The sequence below is a fragment of the Centruroides sculpturatus genome, unplaced genomic scaffold (assembly GCF_000671375.1).
Source record: "Centruroides sculpturatus isolate CEXI.00-Female unplaced genomic scaffold, Cexi_2.0 scaffold284, whole genome shotgun sequence".
Classification (NCBI taxonomy): domain Eukaryota; kingdom Metazoa; phylum Arthropoda; class Arachnida; order Scorpiones; family Buthidae; genus Centruroides; species Centruroides sculpturatus.
In genome coordinates this window covers 669,497-692,001 of record NW_019384469.1, presented here as the reverse complement: position 1 = coordinate 692,001, position 22,505 = coordinate 669,497, and the positions used below count along the sequence as shown (strand labels likewise).

General features: G+C 35.5%; 2 protein-coding genes across 5 annotated transcripts in view; both read right to left on the bottom strand.

Moving 5' to 3' along the window:
• Positions 1-4,360: 4,360 nt before the first annotated feature.
• Positions 4,361-16,733, bottom strand: LOC111621120 (lysosome-associated membrane glycoprotein 5-like). The gene is made up of 8 exons (XM_023363191.1): positions 16,409-16,733; positions 15,800-15,885; positions 15,629-15,731; positions 13,850-13,977; positions 13,423-13,542; positions 13,255-13,354; positions 6,590-6,778; positions 4,361-6,501 (listed from the first exon to the last, which is right to left on the bottom strand). Exons 1-8 carry the CDS (start codon positions 16,434-16,436, stop codon positions 6,326-6,328), a joined length of 930 nt encoding a protein of 309 aa, XP_023218959.1. The 5' UTR covers positions 16,437-16,733; the 3' UTR covers positions 4,361-6,325.
• A 340-nt stretch (positions 16,734-17,073) lies between these two features.
• The window catches only part of LOC111621119 (serine/threonine-protein kinase PAK 4-like), a 43,152-nt gene continuing 37,720 nt past the window's right edge, over positions 17,074-22,505 (bottom strand). For all 4 annotated transcript variants that reach the window (XM_023363188.1, XM_023363187.1, XM_023363190.1 and 1 more), the window contains one exon: positions 17,074-19,249. In XM_023363188.1, coding sequence (XP_023218956.1) covers positions 19,088-19,249 — 162 coding nt within the window. In that variant the 3' untranslated portion in view covers positions 17,074-19,087. The remainder of the gene's footprint in view (positions 19,250-22,505) is intronic.

Here is a 22,505-nt window from a genome sequence, read left to right as displayed (position 1 = left end):
AAATTACCTGGTATATAAAGTTTCCAATTCTGTTATTTATTGTATTAAATAGCTGATTGACATTCGCTTGTCATAAAGCGGATGGGAAGCTGGCCTCATAATGGCGTCCATAAACCACGTGATCGGCAGTATTCAATCATATTTTGACCCCCAGTTGACCATACTCTGTTTACAGAGGGCTCTAATGATACCTTGTTTACAACTCACTAAAATGTAATGGGGGGTTCCATAATACCACCTTCTCCTCTATGATAAAAATATATCGAAGATAATGTATAAATTGCATAATTTTTTTTGCTAATTCTTTGTACCATCTGTGTTAACCGTATTGTTCAAGCACAATTAAGGGACCATTGTGTGGCTGCTTATTTATTAATTTTGTTTTATTTTTTCTCCTTTTATGGAAGTACTCGCGCAGTAAGACTCCGCTTAACGAGGGGGATACGTTCCTAGAGGACGAAGCGCTATACAAAACAGCGTTAAACCAGATCATTTTAACACACAGTAAATAGGGAAAGGCTAACACGCGACCAAACGTAAACAGATTTTACTTTAAGTTATTTTATATTAATTTGCATAATAATATATGTTAAATAACACGCAAACATGCACACAGACATGTAAAGTTCATTTTTTGTGAGAAAGATCCTGGCTTTTCTGAAAGTTTTGATTTTTTTGCCGCGAAGTCGTCTGGTGTCATTTGCCCTTTTTTTTATTCTTTAAGCAAATGTCGGTAGTGGGAGATGGGATTCAAAACTCCTCGTTTCGCTTTTGCACTTCTTTCGAAATTGGATCATTCGCTACAACTTGATTTCTGTTATTCTACCAAGCTTTTATTAAGGAAATCTGTGAAGAAATTCTTTGGGTTCTTCGTTTTCGGAATCACTATTTTTCAGTTGCGCACGAATTCCTTGTTCTGCCGGTTCTTGAAAGTGGCTCTGGCCAGAAACCTGCGATAACTCCTCAATAGCCAGGTTGCGGCCGACGTTTTCCACGCCAATTTAATTAATAATACTGTAGTAGTAGTAATAAAGCCCGATATCGTCCGGCTTTCGTGTTTTTCGGCCGCAATTGGAAAAAATTGTAGACCTATAAATTCTCATTGCCTTTCATTAATTTCGAGAACGGTATTAGATAGAGGAAAAGGTGGTATTACGGAACCACCCCATTTCGAACACTGTAATAATAAAAGCGAACTGTAGAGGATTGTGGCGGAACCGAACTAGGCAGACATCGGTAGCCAGGGGAAAACCCGTTTTACTTCGGTTAAACGGTAGTCCGCATTTAATCAGCAAATTTGTTTTTTTCAAAATTCGCAAGTTTTGAATGCTAAGCGAATTTAATTATTTTTAAAATATAAATCGTGTAGTTGTAGGTTCACTGGTGCATGTATTCCGTTCCAGAGACTTGGGGGGTACATACTGTGTGATGTTCACGTTTTTTAAAATTTGGTCTCGACAGACGTAAGTTAATTCGAGATGGAGATGCGTGAAATACGGACCCCATCGGTGCTTTTACAGTAATATGGAACTCGACTTCTCCGATGTCTCTCTTTGCGAGCGGACATTCGTCCGGAGCAATTTGTGAAAAAGTCATTAGTGTCTTAGTCAGTTCTTCCTGAGAATATCGAAAAAGAGCTACTGGAATATATATTGTTGACGGAGGTCATGTTTTTATATTATAAAAGTATTTTTGCGATAAAATACATCGGAGTAAATAATTTTGTAATTATTTAACATTTTTTGTCTTTTCCTATTTGTTTTTGGCNAGCTACTGGAATATATATTGTTGACGGAGGTCATGTTTTTATATTATAAAAGTATTTTTGCGATAAAATACATCGGAGTAAATAATTTTGTAATTATTTAACATTTTTTGTCTTTTCCTATTTGTTTTTGGCTACATTAAAGCATTTTTTGAAAATATACGGTAAGGTTCCGTATTACCACCCGATTTTCTCTAAGATTACTTTCGGACTTATAGTTACACTAGCGAAAATCCAATTAAGAACGTTTAGTTCAGTAGTTACCAGTACTTTTCGCACAAAAAAATGTGGGTGTAGTTATGATAACTTCTTTACAATTCACTATAATGAAAACGGGGGTTCCGTAATACCACCTCCTCTATATGAAAGTCGAGATCAGATAAGGAAGCTTGGGGATAGAAGGCCAGATTAAATATCGTATTATTATTATTTAAATATTATTATATACAGTATGTTAATAAAAATGTTATACGGAGGATTCTGAACGTTCTTCGGCAATGTTTTGCATTTTTCATGTACTGTTTTTGCTTGAAATTATTAATAACCGTGTTAGTGTGTTCACCGAATTCCAGCCTATTTATACGTCTAATTTTAGCAAGCTTTTATTGGTTGGTTATAGGTGATGCAGGAGCATAGGTGCGTATTTTTTAAATACATTCTTTTTTTTCTAATGTATACCGAACAAATAACAACAGTTCGGTTCCTCGGTTTTATTTATTTATCATTCTCGATACACGAGATAATTTGGTTAGCGATATTTTTGTTTTCCAATAAAATTTGAAAAAAAAATCCCTTCATTGATCAAGATGTAATTGTTAAGTGTACTTTCAAGCTTAATAACTCCCGAAATTTTGTGTATTAGGGGATCGATGATATTAAATTTTGGCGGTTAAAGGTCGAGGGAGTGAGGAAATAGACAGTGTCATATCTCGAGTAGGGTCGGATTTGAAGGTTTTATTCGTTATTAGTATTTACAATGTTTTATAAAACCCGTCCCTACCCTCAAAATTAAGCCTTTTGTTATTTTATAATATCATAACAGATGACGCCACCACCACAATTTTAATTTTTGGCCGGGAAAGTTACACAACTCATTGATGGATTTAAAAAAAATTGTATCGATTATTTAGCTGGTGGCATATTGCTTGTTGGTTATATACTGTATATTTAGGCTTACCAGTTTAAAAAAAATTGTAATGGAGGACGTTTTGGCCAAATTTCATAAGCTTACAGGGGGACTTGAATAGCAAAAGTTCCTTATAAACTTGTAGGATCTGAAGCTTAACCAGCTATTTGGCAAGGAAATGTAGTAATTTAAAGCTACCGTAAAAGCACCGGGCCGGCCTGCTTATAAATCCAATCCCTTAATCATTACAATTTGTTACAAGGCGTTTTAGATTATCTTAAACAACAGAAATGGAGTTTTGATATTGATAATTAATTTTCTTGAGTGAAAAATTAATTTAAAAAATGTTTATATTTGTTAAAATTATATATAAAATGTGCCCACAGTTCTTGTATACTTTGAAATTGCATTATTAAGTTCTATATATGATTAATATGAAATACCCAATTAACCTTGACACAACCAATCTACTGTGTAAATCAAGGGATAAGTGGAGGGAGGTGTTTGACCACTTTGTCATTTGATGTGAAAATGAAATATTTTAAAAATTCCACAGGTACACATTATAATATAATAGGTAATGCTAAATATAACCTAGCTGAGATTTTCTGATATAAATTCAGGCATGCACACTTTTTTTGGAGACATTATTTGAGACTTTAAATATTTGTTTGAAAATTACCATGAAGTAATGGTTTATTTTCTTGAAAAACTGTTTTGTAGCAGAATGAAAACTCTTATTAACTTATTTCTGTAGCATTATTACAAACTACTAAAAATGTCATCAACATTAGCATAATTGAGGCAGAGAGTTATAATTAGTAATTTTAAGAAACAAAATGAAAGTGTTTCATTTCAAAAGCACAACTTATAAGGTTATGGATAGTTTTGGAGTTTGTGGTAAATATTAATACTAAACAAGGACAATGTATTGTGTTTTTAAAATCTGTCTGTTATGTAATTTGAATAATAATGAAACAATTTTTTTGATGAAGAAATTCTTAGACTTTTAATTGTAAAAAAAACCATTTTGTTTTGATATACTAACAGTTCTAAGAACGTAATTTTTGGGTTTTGTTTAGCCCATTATTTTTGTTGGATTTAAAATACAATTAAGATTGCTCGATATGGGATCTTCTGTTAATTTTGTGTATAGATTTTGAGCCACTTTTTGCCCCCGCCTGTTGTGTGCAACAATGTACTTTTGGCAAACCTCCACCACTTTAATTACCAGTAAAATAGTTCATGGATCCTGATATTGCAGAACTTTGAGTCAGTTTATTTACATTGTTAGTAAGTACCCTTATAAGATCTGCTAGATGAGTCTACGTAGGCCGTGCCTCGACTCCCAATGCCCCTTCCCTTAAACCATACACACAATACAATACACAGCCCCTACATTAACCTTTCTACAAAAATATAACATGTTGCCTGATAATGTAATTAACACAAGAAGCATATAAATTCCATTTTTACAAGAAATACATTTAATTTCAGAAAAATGATATACATGTAAAACAATTGAAAATCACATGATCCGTAAGACACATTTATCCATTTTTAATTTGTAAACAGCCTCGACGACAATCATAACCATAAAGGAATAAACTCATTTATTAATATTTAGACTAGGAAAATTCAAAAAAATCAAATTCTGATTCCTTAATTAGCACTACGATCGAATTTCTCAAGTACACGTATACACGTAGGCACTCCGATAGACAATCAACCGTAATAAAAAAAGTCACGTTCTAGCGATCACTAACTGATCGACTCAATTAAGGATATGTATCGTAAATAGAAGGCAGATCGTAATATGAGACAGTTTTTACGAAATATACCATTATCCGTAACGTTTTTAGATAAAGGAGTAGCACGACTTTATTATTTTGGTGCAAAATACAGGATATGTTGTGATATTTTTGTATTGTCAATAAATATAACAACTGTTTTTATTACCAAATGGGCTTATTTGATAAACTCATTTAATATTAAAATTTAGCTGACTAATTCTAATTAGTAGTAAAATCATAAGATTAATTAAAGAGAAAAATATATAGCTTAAGTGGGTATTATCAGTTAAAATCCAGATTTTAACCTAAATAAATGGAAATATATATGATCCATAAGCTGTAATTAACTCTTCTCTAAATAGCTTGTTGGTTGCTATTTAGAGAAGAATTTATCACAAGATTTGTTCTAAACATTGTCACTATAAAAAATAATTTTTGATTATTATTTGCAACATTTGAATCTTTCTAATTGTCTATAAGAAAAGTCCATATTATGAAATAAACTTCAGCATTTTTCTAATTGGCACACCTTGTAATTTTGTGCCTGGATTTTTATTGACTGCAAAATATTTTATAAGTGCAACATTTTGGTGTTTGATAGATATGCAATCTTAGTTATTTTTTTATTATTATTTTTATGTAAAACAGGTTCTAGTTAGAAAAATGATATTACAGAATACATTTCGGTTTAATAAATTAACCTGTTTCGATCTGAAGCTTATTGCTACTCAATCAGCTGAAAGGCACTGACATCAAATTATATATTAAGAAATATTTTGCATAATCACTTTTTAAATTTTGTCATGCGTGATAGAGGATTTGCATTATGTGATGAGAGGTGCCGGAATCTCTCTCTCGCTCCGGTCGAAAATTCCGACGTCCCTCCCGTCGTCCGACTACAGAGATGCGGAGACCGACGGTGGCTGCCTGCTGCGGCACTTTGTTATGCTCTCTCTCGCAGAAGCATAAATAGTTGCTCTGATTAATAAGGTCAGAGATCTAATCTTTGTTTTGAATATTTCTAATCAAATCTATCATTCTGAAACAAGAGAAACTATTCGTGGAAACCGTCAGAATTGGTAACAGAGAGAAATTATTTACCTATTGCTTAAAAGATTTCTATCGTTCTGATATGATGTGAAACTTCCTTTTTTAGAAACGGGTCTAATAATTGTGTGTGTTAAATTAACTCTATATTGTGCATAAATATGCTAAATATCCAATGTGGATTGCACCTAATACTGAACGTGTGTCAATATTCTTTAGACGAATGGAAATTCTAATTTTTGAGATTTCTCTTTTGATGTATTCTCAAAATATGCATTGGTTGCTAAATTATCGCATTGTCCTTATTAATTTGATGTCAAAAAATTTTATACACTTCTAACAACAACAACAATATTCAAATTGTAAGGCTGTAATGCTTAATTCCACAAACTTATAAGATCGAATCAGTAAATGGATACAGTAATCGTAACTGCGATCGTGAAATGCAGATCCACAAACACCGACAGACACTAATCCTATAAATGGTATTGAATTTATGAAGAAAATCGAATATTTTAACAAACGATTACAAATTAAGAAAACTTTTCGTTGTTGCAATTTGGTTCGATCTCCACCAAAGCGATGCCGCGCATTTCACTCCATGGTGCTGTAGTCCACTCTCCGGGCCGTCATCGTTCGGTACGCGGCGTATCCGCTGACTCCGATGAGCGTGAGAATGGCAAAAGTGCTTCCCACGGCCATCGGAACCGTTTCGTCTCGATTCACAATCTGAGAACGGCTTTCTACGGTCGCCTCGCTGCACTGATGAGCTGTGGGAAAAATAGCATTTTAAACCAACGTAAAAATTTTTAATTATTTGAATAATAAATTGTAGCAAAATAATTGTTTGTAGAATACCTTCCGAGAACTGTCCGTTTACGATGCCGTAAGGCTGAATTTGAACGTCGTCGAGAACTACCATCACAGTCTTTTCTTTTTTACTATCGTACAGATAGAGGGGTTCGGGAGATTTACAGTAATAGGATTTATTTAATGGTACTTTTAGCCAGATGTCGTCCTCCAGAAACGTGGCAGACTTTTTTCCAGCTGTAAATTAAGAAACAAGAACATTAATATACAATTTAATTTTGTTGATAAATTATATTCTTTAACTTTAAAAACAACTATCAATACTTCAGCAACAATTCATAATAGTTTTGAGATTTTAAAAGTTTTAGTATATTTTTCTTTATAAATTATTTTCTTTTTTTTGTGAAATATGTGTATATTTTTATCCAATTTAGCATGGATTCTTTGAAGAAGACTTGTTTGCTGATGGAAAACACAAGATTAGAAAATCATCTGAAAAAATGTGATGCCCTCTTTCAATGATTGGAAAGTTGAAGTAATAATTGAAATTTCCATCCAGAATAATGTAGAGGTTGAAGTCTACAAATGAGTATTTTCAAGCTGCAAAACAGCAGAATGGTTGGAAGGTATTGTGGCATGTTTCTTTTCTTTCACATTACTTGCAGAAAGACAATAACGAATGGGTTTTAGGATAAAAAAAAATAACCAGGACAGTTTACTCTTAATGTTTGGATGTGACTTTTTACAATCAAGATACAGTAAGATTGCACTTAATGTGGGGGATGTGTTCATAGACAACAAAGCACTAAGCGAGATCATTTTAACAGAGTAAATAGGGATAGGTGAACACGCAACCAAAATTAACAATTTTACTTTAATTTTATGTCATATTATTATACAAATTAATATAAAAATAACACACAAACATATGCACACAGAAGTGTAAAGTTCATTTTTTGTGACAAAAGTCTTGACTATTGCAAAAGAACAAGAATTTCTGAAAAAGTTGTAAAGTTTCATTTGTCGCTTTTTTCTTTCCTTAAGCAAATGTCGATAGCAAAAGATCTCATCCAAAACACCTCGTTTTGCTTTTGCACTTCTTTGAAATCATCGATCAAATTGTAGCAAATGATCCAGATTTTGGGTTATATTACCAAACTTTTACTAAGGAAATCTGTAGAGAAACTTTTTGGGTTCTTTATTTTCAGAATCATTATTTTCCAGTTCTGCAAGTTCTTGAAGGTCTCACCAAAAACCTGCTGTAACTCCTCAATGTCCTGCTATATCAATTAGGTTGAGTTTGGTCAACCTAACGATACAGCGATAAGCTCTTCTCGTTGAGAATTCTTGGATACCTTTAGCCATATCAAATGCACAAACGAAGTGTGGAAGTAATCGGTTAATTCTTGCCAAGCGAAATCAATATTTTCTATGGTAAAATTTTGGAAAAAATATAACATCGCAGATGCCAAACATACATAGATCATAGATGTAAAGAAAGTACACCTTTTTGCCATATTTTTATATTGGTTTGTGTTCACAAATAATTGTATTATATATGAATCAATGAAATGCTGCAATAATTTAAATCAGCATAAATTTTGAGCTTAGGCTTCAAGCAGATTGCATTTTATCAAATCATCATTAAGTGGGGTCTTACTGTATACATATATATATAGTTATTCAGAATTAATACAACTTATTTGTTGTCTGGCCTTCATGATAATGAATGCACACAAGAGAGCGATCTTAGATCTCATTTATATCTTTAACAGATATAGTGCAAATATTCATTCTTCAATTTGGTTATTAACCATCAAGGAAATCACAAAGATGTGTCTTTCAAAATTGCAACCTACTGTAACAATTTAGGCAGAATTTTAAATAATTTAGTTCTCTCGTAAGAGTTCCTTAACCATCGATATTATTTCTGGCATATGTTTTTGGTGCTTGTGAAGAATCTTTGTTTTAAAAACTGTTTTTAATTTCAATTTTTCTGGACTTGGCACCTTTTGCTAAAATGCAAAATGTCTCATTGTTTTAAAACCAATTCCTTCAGAAATGCTCAACTTCAGCAGAACCTAATTAATTTCTGGTTTTTAATAATTCCAAACTATTAAAATATTTATAATGTTGCCAATTCTAAAATCTGTAGATGTAACGATTGTTACATAAGGAGGAGAGAGAGCCTAATTTATGTACGAGCAGGGGTCAGCTTAAGGCCGACCCTGCTTTACATAAATTGGACACAACACACATTAAAAAACAGCTATAATCTTATAGCACATTGCTTATCATCATCGATTCTAATAAAATACAATATCTCCAAGTAAGTGTATTAATTGATAATTAAGGCATATAAAATTAGTATGTATTGATTTTTTAATTAATTTCTCACCTCATTCACACCAGCTTTGAGGTGGGTAGGAGATATCAAAAATTTGGCATTAAGTATTTTTTTACTTGGAATAATAATATTATCCATTTAAACATAACAAGATGAGTAAATAAAATACTAAGATTGAAAAGCATTATAGATACTTTGTTATGTCAATAAAAATATTCTCTTTGAAAAAGAACAAGTTTTGGTAGTTTAACATATTTTGTATAAACTTTAACCAAAGAAGTTGTATAGTATCTTTCAATTATAAAAATAAAAAAAGGTCTTATGAGATCAATTTGCACAGCACCAACATTACAACTACAAATCAGCACATAAAATTCGCATGCTTCATACATATTGGCTTCTCACACTTAAGAAAGCAAAACATTGCTGTTCAATCTGTTTTTTAGTACAGTCACTACACTGCCACCCCCCAGTTACTGTGACAACAATAACATTAAATAATCTGTGTTTAAAATCTCGGGTATGACATACCCGACCTCACTCACGCCGGATTAAGTGAATAATTTCATATTATAGCTTGTATAAATATAGAAAAATATGTTTGCATTTAGAATAGTAGTTTTTATGCTAAAAACATACCAATGAAAGTTTAGCAATAAATTACAAGTCTAAAAACAGATATGTTTATAATTTTAGGTTAAATTAAACTTAAAATTTACCAAAATTAAACCTATAGCTACAGATTTTTATATTTTTAAATGATAAAAATTAAAAAAAACTTTTAAACTAGTAGATTAATAATTTAGTTACAGTCATTTTTAAATTGCTCTTCTTATTATTAACAATAGAGGACAATAATAGTTTTGAAGTCAAATACAGTGGCAATTTGAAAGGATTGCCTCATGGTTGCAGTCTAACAGAAGAAGAAATTCACGAATCTTCTGTATGTCTGGCCATTTTACACCACGTTTTACACCAGAAAGAACATTACGGAAAAATTAAACGATCTAGTAGGCCTAAAAGCATTGCGTGACTGACATACATACATAGATGCCAAGTATTTAAATTAACAACAAACAAAAACATGTCATCAAGAGAAGCTGCAGCTGATGTACCAACCAAAGTATCGTACATGACTGTCTCATTTTTAGGAAGGTTACAGTTAATTTTAGTTTGAAGAACTCTAAATAATAAACCAAACAGCACCAATTAGATAGACTTGGGACATTTTGATGCCATTGTGAGATTTCAATGGGCAAAAGAAAAATAGTGTTTACAAATGGGGGGGAAATGGAATTTAGTAGGACCAGATGGCAAGTTACTGGCATGACTTAAAAAAATGAAAAGTGGAAATGAGTAGACAGCAGGCAGGGAGGAGGCTCTGTCTGTTTTGCCCACACCATTACTTTGTTTTTATTAGTGGTAAAATGAACTCTGAAATTTATCAAAAGATGATCTATGACAACTTAATAACAGTATTTGCACCAATGGCACAAATGTAACTGGAAATTGCAACAGTACATACCTCAAAATCAACAAAACAATGGTTTGAAAAAGAAAAGATTGAGGTAATTGATTGGTCATCTAGAAGTGTAGATCCACTTCTAGATGGACACTAAAACAAATCAGTTTAACAGTGTAAATTACGGAAGGGTGGGAGGTACTAATTGAAGAAAAAATGAGTAAACTCAATGCCAGATAGAATATTCATCAAACGCTGGGAGTTCAAAATAGTATTAAAACAATTTTTAATTGTTATCTTTTAATGTGTTTATAATTTTGTTAGAGTTAAAATCTAAAAAAATTGTATAAACGATGTAATTATTTTACACTTACATAAAACTTTATTGTTATTTATACAAAATTAAGTAATAAAGTTTTTAACTAATTAAAAAAAAAGGTGTGTTTATACTTTTGTTACTGTACCGTCTGTAATCTCATCTTACCAAACTTAACTACGTTTTCCGACAACCAATTAGTGCTAATTTATACAGTACAAAATGATCATATTTTACTTAAATAAATTAAAATAACGATGAATACGAATGTGGATTTCCACACAGTTACGAACGTTCATAAGTAGAAAATTTTCAGCCAATTCGAATTCAAAATATCCTTAAAAAATTTTTTCAATTTAGAATAATAAAAATACAGCAAGGAGTTGCTTAACTTTCCCGGTAACATTAAAACGCGTGTAGTGCCATCTATTTCGATAATAATAATATTATTATATAATTAAAATAAATTGGCAAAAGTAGCTTAATTTCGAGGGCAGAAACCGAGTTTTGTAAAAATTTGCCATTAAGTCCGATCTCATTCGAGATACACACGACTCCTCCTATAACCTCTCCCCCTCGACCTTTAACCACCAAAATATAATAGCATCCATCCTCCTAATACACAAATATCCTGTCAAACTTTCAGAAATTTTCGACGAAAAACACGGGAGTTATCAAGCTTCGAAGTGGATGAACAAAAGCGTGCCCCCAACATACAAACACACAAAAAAACCACGAATTCTCCGCAAAAATACGAGTCGAAAGAAATTCATAAAAAAAAGGCGATCGATAATCGTAGGGGCAAAGGGAATTATTACTTACGAGCGCAACAAAATAATCTATATCGTAATCCTCCTCTTAGAAAGTTCTATTAACGAATTAGTTTTTATCGTGGCTTCAAACAGGTGAGGGTGTTTTAAAAATTTCCATTTAAAATTAACAAATAAATAAGAAACGTTTCGGTCGAAGTAAAACGAAAGAAGAAAATTGTTTAAAAATAAAATATAATAATGATGCCGAATATATTTTTTCCGATTTATTTAATTCCTTCCATTCGTTATTTCCTACAATGGTATAAAATCCAATTATAAAAACCAACCTCCGATTGGATGCGCCGGAAGTCCGGGGAATTATTAATTCATTAAATTTAAGCGTTGTATAAAAATAACAACATTTTTACGGCAATTCCATTCGTTAATTATTAAAATTTACTCCAAGAAAATATTAAGAAATCGCCCGACACTTCTATCCCTTTTACTTGTTAATTCGTAAAATCGTGCGCCTTATTTAAGCGTTAGATTGTTATTTACTATTTCTACAACTAATTTAAATCAATTTAATAAACAGGGCGGAGGAAACATCCTCACATTCGCCTCCTCTTCCCCACGGCGTGACTATTAATTTAAACGCGTAATAAACTAAACCATGCGTAAATATAGATGAAAGCAATTAAAAACAATTCTAAATTAAGAGGCCGTTGCATTTAAAATCCCGTATTTTGCCCGTTGAAATTAATCATGAATTTTAACTCCATTCTCCTAATTTCAAATTCGAATGGAAGAACCAACGGAATTAAAATAATGGCCGCTTATAAGAGTAATTAAACGAGCGATTTTTAAGTTAATTTTCCAAAAATTCCAGTTATTCTCCGCAAAAATAATAATTTGGCGGGGGGCCGCTTTAATAACTAAACGGGAATTGAAAAGCTCCGTCGATTTATATTTCGAGAATTTTGTCAATCGAATGAAATAATTGGAACGACTCGCCGCAGAATGGGAGGAAGCTCGAGAGGAGCGACGAAAGATGCACCACCGGCGCCATACGTCATCCGAGAGGGTTTATTTCGTGTAGAAACCACCCTAAAATGGGCCCAGACTAATTTGAATTAGGGAGCCTCGGGCAATTGCCGTAGGATAAGTCTCTACTACAGTCGACCCCCCTATAACACTTGATAATTCCGTTTTATATGAATTCCATGTTCTACAAGACAAATACGCGAGCCGTTCACAGCCCGGCACACGTATTTGTAAAATCTAAGTGACTCGTACAACATGGAATTCATATAAAACGGAATTATCAACAGTGTTATAGGGGGGGTCGACTGTTATACGACGTATAACCGATACTTTATTGCCTGTGACGATCCTATTTTCCAATTGCTAACTTCCAACATAATAATAGAATTATTTAAGCAAAAAGTCTGAGATTGAAAGTGTTTAAACACCTCGCCTTTTCGATTCCAACGCTTAAATTTTAATTAAAACTCGCATTTAATTTCTTTAAGTCCGATAAACTATTAAAAATCTCCGGAATTTTTACATAAATTAATTAGCGTACGGGCGAATGTAAACCCACAAATATTTTAATAATTAGCGCGTATTAAATTTAAAAACTTAATTTTTCGTCACTCGACTGCCGCTCGCTTCTCTTTAATAAACGTTTTCCCTTCCCTTTAGAAATGCTCCCAAAATACGAACTTATTGTAAGCAATTTTTAGGGATTTTAGGATAAAAATAAGCTTAAAAGTCACTTAATGTAGTACGAAACGAAGTACTTAACCGCCTTCTTTAATAATAAATGTTTCTTACCATCCGAAGCATCGCCAAAAAGCGGTCCGGCACTGTCGTAGGTAAGTTCCATGGACTTCACTCCCCAGAATTCTCCATCCTCTTTATCTCTATGTGGCAACTGGAAACATTTCAACAGTTAAACCCGAATTTCTAAGTTATTGTTTACCGATTATACGTTGTACGTACCTTAGAAAAAATAAGAGAATAAGAAAATTCCGACCAAAACATTTGCAAAATAGGATTCTGCGAATTACTGGCACATATGCCTTTCACGTGAGGATTTTTAGGAAGATGGACCACAACTTTCTGCAATAAAAAAGATAAGATACTCAATTTTATCGTCTGTCACGCTCGTATAAATGCATCAAACACGGATCCCTTCACGTATATTATTAATATAAAAGCCGGGTGTAAATTCCTTATAACTCCCGCAATTTTTATCCGATCCGAACGAATTTTTGGTTATATTCGTTTTATGTTTCGACTGAAACAACTTATTTCGAGGAAATATTAGGGTATAGAATAAACGTTTTATCGATTTCGGATGGATGACGGCACTTACAGAAAAAGAGGGGATAACTTCTTCGGCGCCCGAATAATAATAGTTACTCACCTGGTCACCCAAACGGTTTTTGTAGAAAATGGTAAACGTGGCACGAAATTCGGCCAATAAACATAATCTTCCCGTCTTATCCCACATTGGAAATCTGTACTCCCGCATCGGCTCCCACGTGACGGCTTCTGTAGATAAATACAATCAATTATTTTAGTCTTACAAAATACAAACAAACAACGATTGAATTATTACGTAATCATAAAGGAACGGAGTTCGTTTATCGCGCGTAACGAGTAAATTTCTCACATTACCAGCACTACGAGCCCAACTATATCTTTTATATTCAAAGACGTAAAATACCTTTCTGTTCAATCCTCGGATTACAGTAGACCACCCTATAACACTGTTGATTGTTTCGCTTTATTTGAACTCCATGTTGTATGAGTCACTTAGATTTTACGAATACGTGAGCCGCTCACAGCCTAGCACATGCATTTGTAAAATCTAAGTGACTCGTACAACATGGAAGTCATATAAAACGGAATTATCAACAGTGTTATAGGGGGGGTCGACTGTATACGTACGAAGGGGTGGCGTATATTGATTTGTGCACTGTTCGATTCTAAAACTTACGTATTCGAATAGCGAAAGTTCTCACACGTCAGCGAACTGGTCAATGCGAGTACCAAAAACTAGTTAACCTCTGTTTTTGTCTCGGGGAATACAGAGATCGAGTTATACCGTGATTTGGCTTCTCCGGGAATTTTAATACCGTAATCAATCATTTACTTAAATCTCGTGTTGATAATTAGTTTTCGAATACTCGTTACTAGTTAGTTGCTAATTGCTCCGCATCGGGAAAATTGGCAGCTTTATTTTCATTCTTTTCGCGGATTAGCTCCACCACTTCATCCGATTCCGCCTCTGGTTAATTCCAACCTAGAATAATATTAACCGGGACACGTATATGACCCCGTAATACAGTCCCTCAGGCTCTACCTCGAGACTCGTCTACAATATTCCGTTTCCGTCTTAGACGGGTTCCGCTTATAGCGAGATTCAACGTAGAAAAAAAATCACACCTTTCCGAAGATTTTTATGTATTTTTAAATGGGATTAGAATCGGTTTGGAACAATTAACCACTAAGTCGGTTTTAGAATGTATTAAATTATATCCCCGTTAACTAACTTTTGGGCCGGCGCGTGCTTCGAATCCAAAGATACAACAGCTAATTCCCCCCGAAATTTCTCCTTATCTAATTATATAAAACCCGATCGATATCGCGAGAGTTTCCCTTAAACCGCATCGATTAATTATCCGATAGTCGCTATCCATTATGGTATTTTATTAGAGTTTAAGATTTCTGCCATAGGTGTTGTTAAAAAATCCCCGTATAAATCGATAGGAGAGGCCATTATTTTACGAATTCTCTCCGCGTAATTTCGATTTCCGAGGGAAAATTATACGGAAATCTGCCGTCAATCCGTTTACGTGTCTGGCGCAAATTGTTTCGTCCCCGCCCGGTGTTTTAGCTACTACTGCGTTTTAAAGTACGGCGCGTAACGCGAAAAATTCGTCTGTCCGAAACGGAAAAAACAAATCGAAATGACCTTTAATTAAAATTCCGGAATGCGACTAATCGGCTTTTGACAAATTATCTTCCCTCTCGCTTTTTTCGCCCCCCTTCCTCCGTTCTCCTCCGATTAGTGGCTCATTAATTATAAGAAGAGCAAACCGTTCCGGACAGACAACCCGCCGGATGGCATTCTCGATACTCCCGTAAGTGGTGACGTAATTTAAAAAGAGAGGAAAAAAAAATAGGAAGGAATTCTTACCGGTGGAAGAGACGGCGAGGGTGGTCGTTTCCGTTTCCGGTCGAGTCGTCTCGGGCGTAGTAGTGACGGGAATCGTCTCTCTTCCGGTGACGGCGATCGTCGTCTTCCGCCAGAAGAAAAACGCTAGTTACCAAAGTTCCGAAACACGTGACGCGTAACCGGAATACTTACCGGAACGGTGGGAGGCGAATTGGATTCCGTTAAGTTCAACGGAAAATCGGTCAGGTGGGAGTTTCCGGCTCCGGTTATTTCCAGACCTGGAACGGTAGAAACGGGGATCAGCCACCTCCTTCCGGAAGGGAGGAAGGCGTCAAATCGGAAATCCCCCGTTTTGGCGGCGGATGCGGAAGTTCCCTCGCGCTCGAAAAATTCGGCGGGGAACCCGATCCGACCTTGGTGGGAAAGAGGCCACCCGGCGGAAGAGCGGAGCGCCGATCGATCGGCGCCTCCCCACTCCGGGGTGGAGGCAGAGGAGGTGGTTTTTACTTTTCTCTCGCGGGCGACGAAAATTTTCGGGAGCGTCTCGGTAGACCCGAACTTCCGACGGAGATCCTCGGCGCCCGAAAGAAAGGGGGACCGAATCCCGCGTACGGGAAGAAGTCCCGGAAAAGCCTCCCGGCTCAAATAACCCCGCGAATAACGCGCCCGTCCCCGAATTACGGAATGCGGACGTCCGGTCCGAATTCGAACCCACCGCCCGTCCGCCCCGGGGGTGGGGCGAAAAGACGGGGGAGGAGGAGAGAGAGAGAGCCGATCCTCCGTTTTCGGAGTATGACTTACCGACCAGCAAAAAAACGACGGTCGCCATGGCGGACCCACCGCAAACCTATGGCGGAATGGACCTCTTCCTCTTACTCTCGCGCAGGCGCCCTCTCTTCTCGCAAACGTCGCGTCGAGAGTATCTCGCCCGGCTCCCTTCGATCGGAGGCGGCCGCCGGCTTTTGGCCGATCGATCCCCAGATTCTTCTTTCTTCCCGGATGCGTCTTCCGCGCCAAATTCGCCTCTCGGCGGGGAACTTCCGGTCGAGGGGAAGGGGAAGTCGGCCAAAGGGTAAGAGCGCGTTGCGTCCGATCCTCCACCGCGCATTAACGCGTCGCTTCCCACACCGCCCACGCAAAACACTCCGATCGCCCGCCCACCCTTTGTCGAAATAACAACAAAAAGAAAGCGTACTTACGTGGGCGCGGGATCACCTTTTAACTTCCGGCCATCGGGATGCGCGAGACCAAAGGCGGGAGAGGCGAGAAATTCCGCGGCAGAAGGAATTAGCCGGAAGGTGGAATTCCCAGGAATTCTCTCCGCTCGATATATTCCGGTCGGGTTAATAAAACTGCTCCTCTCCGTTTGCATTCCGTGCATTTTTGGCCAGGCGCCGATTTTAATTGCCTCTCTCCCGTTCGCCGCCTCTCCACACCCGACGCCAAACACAAGAAAACACAAAGGAGGATTGTTATAAAGATTTATTCTTCCAATCACCTATTCGGATACATACGACAATTCGTCCTCTTCCACCTCTTTCTCAGCCGCGCAATTTTAGTGTTTAAGTACTCTCTTCTTTCCCCCGCCATCTTTAGTCTATCTGTCCGTCTATTTACTGTTTTAAAGAAAGTTTTGACGGGTTCCGGGCGTCGCTAAACTCGGCCCTTTCGGGTGGCGCGGTTGGACGACGGATCGGTGCCCCCATTTGCCTACTCTCGACTCGAAATTCGGCTAACGATTTTCTGGAATGTTCGACTCTGGAATGGTTTCTACACGATTAAAAAATGCCGGCCGTGACCTGACCTCGCTATCCACGACCACAATGGAATTCTAGTCCCAATCCGGAACTTCCGAGATTTCTAGAAAAGCCCGTGACCGCCCACCCTTTCGGAGATAAACGTTAAATCGCTTCCGATTGGACGGTTGTCGAGCGCGAGCTAACGGGAACCACCCATTTCGTTTTTTTCCATTTAAATAACCCGGTTACGCTTTTATGGAAATCGATGAGAGACCACCGACGTGTTTCCACGTAAAAGAATTAATTTTACGTCATACGTAGCGGAGTTTTATACGGGCTTCGTATAACAATAACTGAATAATCGACAGTGCTAATCCCCCTCTCGTGAATTTCTCCTAAAACAGTCGAGATATCACAGAAGTTTCGGAACTGCAGTAAACAAATTCTGCGTGAGAATACCGAAAATATCTTCGCGCCTGTTCCATTGATTCTTGCGAACAGAAGAAACAATCATCTCTTTAAAAGATTTACCAAACTAATAAAGGTTACGGGTAAACAACGCCCCGTCTCCAAGGCTGGCCATCTTGGATTCCTTCCAACGGCACGCGACGTCAAAAAGCCCGTGGAGTGTTTCGATTTCGGACCAAGACGAGAAGAAACTACGCCGTTGTCCGGTTCGAGCCCGGGTGCAACTCACCCAACGTCAACAAAAAAGGCCCACTCCAACACTACACACACCTCTCTGTGTGTAATACATTGGCGGCTGATATCTTAAACGCTTTTAACGCAGCCCAACATTTTTGGGCGGTGCCCGATCGGAAACAATGGACAAAAATAATAAAAAAAAATCTAGATGCAACACGGAAGTTAACCTCGGCCTGTGTATAAATTCATTATATTGCATTTCGCTGCCTGCGAACAATTTTATTCGAAAAGTGAGTAAATTGTACAAAATGATACACAATAAAATTGCTTCGCCTAGAAGTGTGTATGTACTATATATATGTGTATATATATATATATATATTTAATGCGATAATTACAAAAATATTTCTTAAATACACGATTTTTTTAAAAATATATATATATAAAAAGAAAACACTGCGCTCCTACGTCCAACCGGCCCCGTCTTATTATACTAATTAAAAAAAAAAACAGAACAAATTCCGGTTAAAACGTACTCATCCAACGCGCCATAGAACTTTGTACAGGGACAGGAAAGGGTCCTATCTACAGAGTGATATGTATACCAACGGAAAAGCTGCTTTCAGATCTAAAAAACAAGTTCACGAACCGTGTATCACGCGCAGTTAATTAAAAAGCTTCGTACGAAAATAGTGCATACAAAGATCGCGTGCCGCGTAGAAAAGTGGACCTTCCAGATAAATGCGCATCTCCATATAATACAGTATCTAACACATTATCAATTCGAGTGTAAACACCGAAATCTCTAAAAAAATGTTAAAAATTTATATATATATATATATAATTTGCATAAATATATAGAGTTATCTACGAGAAAGATGAATAAAAGCCCTTCTCGTTACTTTGTTACGGTCGAATCGATTAAATCACTATAATACAAACGAAGAGGACGTCACAATATTTATAAAAAGATACTCGTCGATTACTTTTGTGTATATATATATAATATTTAGATTGTTTTTGGACGGCTTTCGAATCGGTCGTGTTACACACAAACACACGCACACACACCGGAGGAATGGCTCCTTCCACGTCATCAGTCGGGGCTGGTTCGGAAACTACGCATGAGCGGTACCAGAAGACTGGGAGAACCCGCCTGTCTCAAAAACGGGTGTTGAAGCAACTCGCAGGCTGTGGCTCTCTGACCAGGATCTCTAACTAGCATTTTCTCCAGAAAACTCTGAAGTCGAGGAGATATCTGCGTAAATTTTAAAACACGCTAATTAATAATTCCGTTAATAAACACATAATACTTAAGTACTACGGGGGATTAAACGGGATCGACGGAGTGTCGTTTTCTAGGGGACGAGTTCGAGCGCAATAAATTAAAAAAAAAAAAGTTGTTTGGGGTGAGGAAAATTGGTAGTTTTCGTGCTCCCAATCGAGTGTTAGCTGCGACAATTGATTAGCCGAGTAAATTATTTATCAATTTGTGTTTTCGTTTGTAATAAACAGGCGAGTAACGCGTAGGCGCCGGCCAATTTAATTACTTCAAAACGAAGGAAAGCAGTAAAAATAAAATGCTTCATTTAATTGGCAGTTCAATCCGAAATTAAAAAATAACTACAAATCCCTCTCTTCGGGAAAACACCAGAAAACAATATTAACCAATAGTTTTTCTTAGAGTTTCATTGTATTGACTATTGTTTAGTTCCTTAAATTAATTGTAAATTCTTTTCGACTTCGTTAACATAGGGATCCAGAAATTTATCCATACTCAGGAATCCAGTATTAGTATAGTTTATATCAAACGGAGGAGTATTATTTAAAGAATATCGTGTATAGCTTGGCACAAACTATGGCCGCCATTGGATAAAATTTTCCGGAAGGCTGTAAAAGTTTCGATTTCCTTTCGTATTTTTAAGTTTCCTTTTTATTTTATTCGAAAATTCAAATTAAAAAGGTCTAACGTTACCATTTTTTTAAAAATAGAGATAATAGGACGATCGATTTGTTTATCGAATAAACGAGCAACTACTTCGGAAAATTCGATATTTTTCCGTGTTTACAACTGTTTCAACATTTATGTTAAACGAGTACCGCAAATTATACATTATTTATGATACTCGTTAACTAACAGGCGAGTTACTGAATTAAATGTGACAAAACGTAACGTCAAATATAATTATTTTATACCCAGTAAATGGGTCCAAATTGAGAATTAAAATCATCAAACTCTGGCAAAAACCACAGACAAAATAGTGAAAAAAAATGCACGATACAAAAAGACTTTTGGATGGAAATGAAAAAAAAAGTGAGCAAAAAACTTGGCTAATTATACGAATCCGCCATTTTGTGCTTTAAAACCCAGGATGTCCCCTAGTCAATATAAACTACGATAATTAACTGTAAGCTCGTATACACTCCAATTCTTAAACTAGGCGATGTGGACATTTGAGGTCAAGTTTTTCTGATAGAATACCGGCATATCTTCTTATGTAGGTTACAAACACTACAGCACTATGAATAATAATTAACAACGTGTGTTTTTCTGAAATTATTATTTAATAAGTGTTTTCTTTTCTGGAAACAGGTAAAACAAATTAGACAAATCTAGCATGTGTATAGTTTGGATAACAACGAACGTATTGATGTCTGTTTTGTTATCCACTTTGTTAGTTTAGTATTAGGGTTCAGTCTAAGCATTCCGTAGGGCACATCACACAATTTAATATGCCTTAGAGAACTTTTTAGTAGTTAAAAATGAAAAAAACATAATAAAGAGAGTTATGAACATTCGAACATAATAAAATTGGAAGAAGAAAAACAGATACAGGCTTAAATGTTGATAGAGGATGGCCACTTTAGGAAGGTTCATGTAACTAAGACAATACTGGAAGTTACTGGAATTTAAATTTTATATAAGAATATAATTTTTTAAGTAAATGTAGTTCAAAATTTTTGATTAAGAAATATTTATTAATGGAATATTTTTATGTAATGTAGAAAGTATGGTGTGAAGAAATTGTATGATAAGAATTAACAGGATGTTAACAAATTGGATAAAGAATTTTAAATTATTTTTCATTTTACCCAAGGAAATTTAGTTTTGTATTATTAGTGTTATAATGAACCTGGATCCAGTCTTTAAGAGAAATATACCTAAAGTTAAATCACGAAATGATGTCTAACCAAAGAGGGGACAAATAGGATCCGAAATGCATTTTGGACTTGTATTATTGTGTTAATGTAATTTAAAAGAGTATATTTCTGGTTAATAAACTCCTGGTAGTAAATTGTGTCCATGATAACCATGACAGAATGTGTAACATAGCAGGATTGTAATATTAATTAATTGACAGGGCAAGAAGCATCAATAATAATGTAGCAAAACAAATCAGTTTTGAAAACTTTTCTAAATTTTACAACTTCAAATCTACTTTTTTTAAATCACTCTGAAACAACTGAGAATTGCAGATATACAAAGCTCAACAAGAGACATAAGTTATCAAAGACAGATTTAAGGATGACCATTTACCTCTTATTGTTATTTACCTTCAATTAAGGCATGAGTGTAAGGTGGCATCGAGGAGGGAAATGTCACCTGGCTCCTTCTGGCCAGTTCCATCCAATATAGAAAACCAAAGCATAGGAAGTTTATTATTGTTTGAAGGCATAAACTAAATTGACAAATTCAGAACTGTACTTCTTTACATAAAATACATAAAAGAACCCAAAATATAAGTAACATTCATTTATACGTAGACTTCATATTTAAGATATTTTACTTGCTTGATGATTATTTTTGTTAAACCAAAACTTTGTTATAACAAGATTCCATTGTATCTACTAATATACTACACTATTAATATACACAATTCTACACTGTTAATATCCGGCATGGACTCAGGGTGAAAACTACTGGCATATTCTAAACCTTTATCAGTCTGCTTCCTGGAAGGTTTTTCACTGGTGAACCATGTTTGCTAGAAGGGTAGCAGAAAAGGCTATACCAATCTCTCATGAAGCTTTCCCAGCAAGTGAGAGGGCAGATCCAGGTCCCACAGTTCCTCCAGAATTTGCTAGGCTGGTGGCATGTAATCATTATTTAAGTAGTTATTTTCCAGTTTTGTAAAAATCATAAACAACATAAACAAAACAAATCAATGTTTAAAGTGCTTTAAAATCCCTAAAAACAATGTCTGTTTGTTTTGTCTAAAAGAAAACTTTTAACCTTTCTTCTTCTTTGTTTTTTAAATTTATCTATATCTCTCTCTCTATTTGTGTTCATAAGAAGCAGTCTGTTAATTACATGTACAGTTAATGGGGAAGGGGGACACAAAAAATACACCAATCTACAGAATAGTGAGGGAGGAGGTCGAGACACTGTCTATGTGAACTTTTTAGTGGTATTAGTGGCATACAAATTTTGTTCTTTTAAGCCTACTTACTAGTCAAATGAATAAACTATCAATTAAAAAAATTCTGCAAATATTTTCCAAGTCATTTCATTA

Excerpts from the sequence above, each read along its gene's own strand:
- LOC111621120 (XM_023363191.1), bottom strand. The coding sequence starts at position 16,436 with ATGGCGACCGTCGTTTTTTTGCTGGTCG. Across the intron at positions 15,732-15,799 it reads ATTCGCCTCCCACCGTTCCG|ACGACGATCGCCGTCACCGG; the intron begins GTAAGTATTCCG and ends TTCTGGCGGAAG. Across the intron at positions 13,978-15,628 it reads CCTCGCCGTCTCTTCCACCG|AAGCCGTCACGTGGGAGCCG; the intron begins GTAAGAATTCCT and ends ATTTATCTACAG.